Below are 6,305 nucleotides of genomic sequence, written 5' to 3' on the forward strand. Positions count from 1 at the left end.
TCCCCTGCCCTCCGTTGGCTTCGCCGGGCCCGGTGGCTGCTGCCCAGCCTCTTCCCGTGACAGCACCCGGGCTGCACCCGGGCTGCAGTCCGCCTCGTTCCCGGGCCCGTCACCCCCTGGGTGCTCTGGCCCTGCCTCCATGCCACCGGGGCTGATGGCACATTGGGTCCCTTTGCAGCTGGCTCATCGCCATCCTGGCGCAGGCCAACCCCCTGTTCGGGCCGCAGCTGAAGAACGAGACCATCTGGTACGTGCGCTTCCTCTGGGAGTGAGCAGTTCCCAGGAGCCGACGCCTGAACCGAGACCCCCCTGCCAAATCCGTCACCGTGAGTGGGCAGAGGGCTGGGGTGGCAGAGATGTCCTCGCTTGCTTGCCTCTTTCAGGCAGGGGAGGGAGCTGCAGCCTGGCCCTTGCCAGGCTTGGGGAGATGCTTTGGCTTCTGTGCATTGTGGCTGTGGTGAGCTGGTCTCCATATGGGGCTGCTGCCTCTATGCTGGGCCTAAGCAAACCAAGCACCGTGGTTCTCTAGATTTGTGGGAGCTTCCTCTTGGATGTTAACTTCTCCTCCTTTTTCCCTCCCCCAGCTCTTGCAGCTGTTCCAGCCTCTACCCTCCTGTACCAGGCAGCCCCCAGAGGTGCTGGGACAGAGGCTGGACCCGCTGCCCCAGCGCACCTGGAGCACTGCAACCTGGACCGATGATGGCTCAGCCCCTGAGCATGGCAGGCAGCACCCCTGGACAAGGGCCTAGTAAGCTGGCACTGGGAGCAGCCAGGGAGAGATCCCTTCAGCTGCCCGAGTGCTGCCGTCACTGAGCACTATCCTGCAAGGGATCTGTGTGGTGGGGTTCCAGTGGATCCTGTCCCAGCAGAGCTTGCCCTGTTCCCTCAGCACTCAGCCCTAGCCCCCAAGTGAAACCCCTGCTCGTAGCCCAAGCTGCCCACCTCGTTGCCCTATCCCCGGTCATTTCAGGCACCAGCTGCCCCTCTGCATGAGAAGGCAGGAACCATTGCAACCTCTGTCTGTCTTCTGTGGTGGGGGTGGTCCCTGCTAAGACAGATTGTGGCTGTGGGTGGGAGAAGGGAGGGCTGACCCTGGAGGAGCATGCAGACCCCCTTAAGTGTGATAAGGGAGGTGTTGGGGTCTGCTGGAGGGGATGAAAGGAGGGCTGTGTCTCCCACCTCAGCAGTGAGGCAGCTGCAGTAGTGTCTAGGTATCTCCACCACAGTGACATGGGTCCAGGTTGTGAGAAGAACACAGTAGGGCGTTGTGTTTTAGGTTCCCCCTTATTTATGAGATAATTTATCTGTATTTATTTATTTATTTGTCTGTGTTCAATTTGTGTTGTGGAAATAAATCCTTTTTCTAGTAAGTGATGGTGGAGGCTGAGTCATTTGCTGCTTTGAGGCTGAGGAACAGTCTTGGCCTTACTTAGACATCTTTCCTTCCCCCTAACACTGCTCTTGCAGCATGAGAACAAGGCTGGGATCCTCAGCTGTTGAGCAGGAGGTTGGCAGCACACTGGTGCATGGAAAATTTTATCCTTGATGGCACCTGTGCACTCATGCTGTGGGACCAGGGTCACAAGTAGGCAACAGTATGTGCCAGAGGGAGAATCGGCTGTCTGCCCAGCCTCTCACAGTAGGCAGCCATGCTGGCTCCATCTCCATGCCTGTTCAGCAGCTGGAGCAGCTTAGTGGCCTCTTTGCCAGGCAGCTCTATGAGACTGGGGTGGGAAATAAGGTAAAAAACAGGGACTAATATCTTCCAGGAGCTCTGAGTGGGCAGGCTTTTCCTCTTAGGAGGAGGGCAGCAAAGGATGCTGTCTCCAAGGATCACAACAGTTTGGTTTGCATCAGAGCTCCCCATGCTACCAGCTCAGCAGTCCTGCTTGGATAACAGGGAACAGGAAAGGAGTTCCATCATCCTGCCATGCCAGCACAGATGTGCAGCCTCCCAGCCACTCTACCAGCCAGGAGCAAGTGCTGCTGGGGAGCTGTTCCCTAGAAAACAAGACCAGTGCTGGATGGCTCAAGGGGGTTGTTTATTGCTACAGGAATGGGAACAGCTGAATTCAAGTAAAAAGTGACAAAGTTCATTGGACTATCAGTGGGCTCCAGCCCCAGGGGAGGAAGCCTTGTGCCTCTGTGCACAGCTACAGCCTGGACGTGTCCTGGGGCTCTGAGCTGGACTGGGGGTGGTTCTCCCGTGGGCAGGCCCAGCCTGCGCTCAGGGGGGACAGAACCACAGGTCCTTGCACTAGTGCCCAGTTAATGTGTGGGACTCCACGGGGCAGATGTGCCCTGGAGGGAATGTATGAAAGGAATGGCTGCCCACTTTGGTGGTGCCTTAGGAACCAATTGGTCACCCCTCAGGGCCAAGTCTGGGATGCTGGTAGGAGGATTGTCCTAGGAGGGTAAGACATGGCAAAGGGCACGATACCTTTTCAGGAATGCTCAAAGAGGGGCCAGGCTGGGCAGAGCAGCCTGGTGGAACTCATTCCTGATCACCTGGTTCCTGCAGTAACTTTGCTAGTGACTGCTGTTCTCCAGCCTGTGGGCTTGTCAGGGCCTGCAGAAAGGCCACCCCATGTGATGAACCACAGCACCTCACCAGGTTGCTCTGCAAACTAGTGGCTGAGTCATGGGGTGGCCCAGTGCTTCGGGCCACAGTCCTAGGTTGGCTGCCTCAGTGATAGCGTCCTGTTATCTGAGGGACCTGCCAGGGCTGCAGCCTTGAGCCCGCTGGCAGCAGAGGACTTTGCTCCACACCATATAGTGAGACACAGGCCAGAGGGCAAGGAATACAAAGATTAGGACTGGGGCAAGGTGGAGAGGAAAGCTCCAGCATCCATAGGTGCCTCAGCCCACAGGCTCTGTTTCTGATGTGGAGATGATGGAGTGCAGAGTTGAGATGGTCTTCAAGAAAGAGTCCAAGCCCTCGGAGCCCAGGTTGTCAGCCAGTCCTGGTTCTGCTGGTGCAACTGGATGGTGGGTACCACCGGTGTCATGGCACATTTCCCTGTCCCAGAGGCACCACCACCTTGTCCAGCCAGAGCAGGGTGTGCTGGGCCATGCGCAGCTGCCGGCGGTGGATGCGGCGCAGCCGCAGGAGGTAGAGGACGATGGCCAGTGCTACCACCAGGATGCAGGCAAAGAAGAGATAGTGGTTGTAGACAAAAGAGAGGCGCAGCCAGGAGGCATGTGCTTGCCGGATGCTCTCCTGACGGAGATCCCTGTGGAGAGAAACATCAGGACTGGCCAGGGTCCTGCCATGGTTTGTGCTGCCGCTCCCCCTTCTGGGGATGGCAAAGCCCTCACCTAGTGCAGTTACACCTACTCCTCCCCAACCACCCTTCCCTGCATGATGCCATCAGTGAACCGACAGTACCTGAGTGGCAGAAATCTTGTCTTGTAGAGGATGGCTCCCAGTGTCCACTGCACCTCCCGGTCGTACACCAGCTGGGCCGTGCGCAGGCTCGGGTAGTCCAGTGGGAACTGGAAGCCCTCATGAAGGACTTGGTACATCCAGGCTGATTTGAAGCACTGATACCTGCAAGGCACAGCACACAGGAGCATCAGCCAGACATTGCCACCTGCACTCGTCCCTTACCACAGCAAAAGCCTCCCAGGAGGTCCAGCCATGGCATCCCCCAGCAAATCCATTTACTTCAGCCGGTGCTGGTCAGCATGTGCCGAGTAGAGGCCACCACGGAAACGCTGGGTCAGCACCTCCCACCGCTGGCTGCAGTACTCCTGCCACAAGGAGAAGGTGGGGTTCAGAGCAGAGAAACAACCCTCACTCCCAGTCCCAGATACAGCAGCTTCCCAGCCCCTGGGCTGGGGCAGCACCCACCTGGGCAGCGGAGGTGAAGATGGGGGCACTGTATTGACCCCCCAGGCGCAGCACGTCCTCGGTGCAGTAGAAGAACTCAGAGAAGCCATAAAACTCGCTGTTGCTGAAGTCGATGGGTGCTTTGTAGGCCCCCAGCAGGGAGTCCTGGCTGCTGTTGGACCCTGCCAGGAGGGGCTGCAGCAGCTTTGCACAGGCCTGCCAGTCCCCTCGTCCCCGCACGTACAGGGTTTGGCCACCCCTCGTCACCGTGTCCTCCAGTCCCACAGGTAGGCAGGGGTCCAGGAAGGGCATCTTGGGGCTCAGCCCTGTCTGCTGGCTGTGCAGGCTGGAAAACAGTCCAGAAAGGAACAGCAGTTGCCCAGGGAGTTATATACTACCTCCCAAAAACCTAGTCTAGCACTGTCCCACATCCAGATCCCCCTTACACCAGACCAGGCTGTGTCCCCTTGTATGCTGCAGTGCTGGCGCCTGCCCTGCCACCTCTTGCCAAGCTGAACTCGCCAGACCTGTCACGCTGACCTGCAGCTACATGCTCCAAGCACCTGTAGGGTGCAACAAGGCACAGCCCATCCCACCCAGCTCACAGGAATCTGTGCCCCTGCATAGCCCCTGGGGATCTGGAGGCAGTTTGCTCCCGGCACCGGAGTACCTGGGCACCAAGCCTCTCCACCTCTGGCAACAGCTTCACGTAGTGCTCTTGGAAGGAAAGGAGAGACAGGAGACAGAGAGCTCGAGGTGGGGACGCAATGGAAAGATCTGCTGAGTGAATCGGTGCTGGAGAAGGAGGGAAAGTCAGAGCAGGAAAAGCCAAAAGCCACTAAAGGAGCTCCCCCCTAGCCTGTTACCAGGAGAGAAGGAGGAAGGCAGGGAGCTGTGGCACTGCTAACGCCTGCCAGACTTGGAAAAGGGCAGCACCCATACACCCTGTGCCAGCCCAGGCACCTGCTGCTGCCAACGTGGCTGTGGGAGCTGTTATTGCCACAGGCAGCTTTTGAGACACACTCAGGGGGGAGAGGGCAGCATGAAGGAACCAGCACCTCATTTCACAATGCCCCAGCAGGGGCACCGCTAGGTGAGGCAGCAATACCGGTTGTGCACATAGGTTTGGTTCAGCACCAGCTCCTCGTAGCGCTGCCGGGCAAAATTGCCCCCAAAGCCCAGGAAGGTGTTGACGTAGACACGGTACACGTGGCCAGTGTGCTGCACATCACAGCCCAGGTTGAATTCTGCCAGCAAGCTCTTAGCAGCTTCCTCCTAGGGACGCAGAGAGGCCCTTGATCAGCGCAACCCAGGGAAGGCAGGGGCTGTCTTGGGGCCAACCAGGCACACACGCACCTGCTGAGGGGAGGAGACAGCTCCGGAGTCGGGCACCTCGTAGGCGATCTGCAGGGAGGCACCTCCCATGTCCAGGATCCCAACTGTTCGTTTCCGAACCAGGGACTTCCCCTGGTCCCCCAGCGCCACAGTGACCATTGCATCCTCCTCTGCAACCCACAGCAGCATGTCAGAGAGGGGCAAGGCCTGAGGCAGTATCTCCTCCCTTCCACCATTACCGCCCACAGCTGCCGGGTCCTGGCACTCAGGACTGGCCACACCCTGGCTTTGAAGATTCCCCCAAGGCATCCACAGGTAGAAGCCACTACAGAAACACTAGCACGAACCCTCTCTCCCTGGTTCTTCTCCCAAAATGCTGCAGATGGCCCCCTCACACAGTAACCTGTGACCAGGGCAAGGCTCCTCCAAGTCCCAGATCCATTTCACACATACGACTGGGGTCAGGCATTGCTGCCTGCTCCAGAGGTTGCTCTTAGCTCCAGCACTGAGGCAAAGTCCAGCAGGGCTCTGATCAGACCCTCCCAGCTGTTCTACAAGCAGCCAGACTCACCATCCTCGTGATCAAACCGTCCCAGGACAAAGTTGATGCCAATCCAAGCATAGACACCTGCACAAGATAGAAAATGTAATTATGACAATATACTAAAGAACACCAAGCAGTGCTCTGTGGTAGCTCCTACCTTCCTGTTTCCCTGAGATTACTTCTGCGTGTGATTTGGAGAAGAGGAAATCAAACTCCAGGGGCACGTTTCTCACCAAGTCCTCCAGGATTGCAGCTTGCTGCCTGCAAGGGCATGGGAAAGGAACAGATGCTAGGGGACCTTCACCAGTAAGGCTGGTGAACAGACAGCAGGGATCATCCAGCACTGAACCCCCTGTTCAGCCCCACAAGCCGTGCTGCTGCACCCAGCATGCTTTGGAGACAAGAAAAACATCTATCTGTTTGAGACTCTCAGTAAAAAGCCTCTTCTCTCAACTCCCTCCCAGCATGCTCAGATCCTCCTTCTGCATCCCTCACCGCTTGCCCCAGCAACTTGCCCTTTCCTTTCTCAATTCCCCCCAGGATTCCCAATTTTCCCGAAGAGACAGCTGTTGGGGGTGAGAGATTCCAGGGTAT

The 6,305-nt window shown here is 57.7% G+C and overlaps 1 protein-coding gene and 1 long non-coding RNA gene across 2 annotated transcripts in view; one reads left to right on the top strand and one right to left on the bottom strand.

The window, feature by feature from the left end:
• The first annotated feature begins 292 nt into the window (after positions 1–292).
• Positions 293–1,370, top strand: LOC103767006. The gene is made up of 2 exons (XR_003915642.1): positions 293–326; positions 585–1,370. It is a non-coding gene; the product is annotated as an uncharacterized LOC103767006 (long non-coding RNA).
• A 651-nt stretch (positions 1,371–2,021) lies between these two features.
• The window catches only part of ENTPD7 (ectonucleoside triphosphate diphosphohydrolase 7), a 6,977-nt gene continuing 2,693 nt past the window's right edge, over positions 2,022–6,305 (bottom strand). Inside the window, exons 2-9 of the mRNA XM_018068882.2 lie at positions 5,869–6,023; positions 5,739–5,795; positions 5,189–5,337; positions 4,941–5,107; positions 3,854–4,178; positions 3,668–3,753; positions 3,389–3,550; positions 2,022–3,233 (exon numbers count right to left, since the gene is read on the bottom strand). Coding sequence (XP_017924371.1) covers positions 3,005–3,233; positions 3,389–3,550; positions 3,668–3,753; positions 3,854–4,178; positions 4,941–5,107; positions 5,189–5,337; positions 5,739–5,795; positions 5,869–6,023 — 1,330 coding nt within the window. The 3' untranslated portion in view covers positions 2,022–3,004. The remainder of the gene's footprint in view (positions 3,234–3,388; positions 3,551–3,667; positions 3,754–3,853; positions 4,179–4,940; positions 5,108–5,188; positions 5,338–5,738; positions 5,796–5,868; positions 6,024–6,305) is intronic.

The sequence above is a fragment of the Manacus vitellinus genome, unplaced genomic scaffold, assembly GCF_001715985.3.
Source record: "Manacus vitellinus isolate BGI_N305 unplaced genomic scaffold, ASM171598v3 scaffold_15_pilon, whole genome shotgun sequence".
Classification (NCBI taxonomy): domain Eukaryota; kingdom Metazoa; phylum Chordata; class Aves; order Passeriformes; family Pipridae; genus Manacus; species Manacus vitellinus.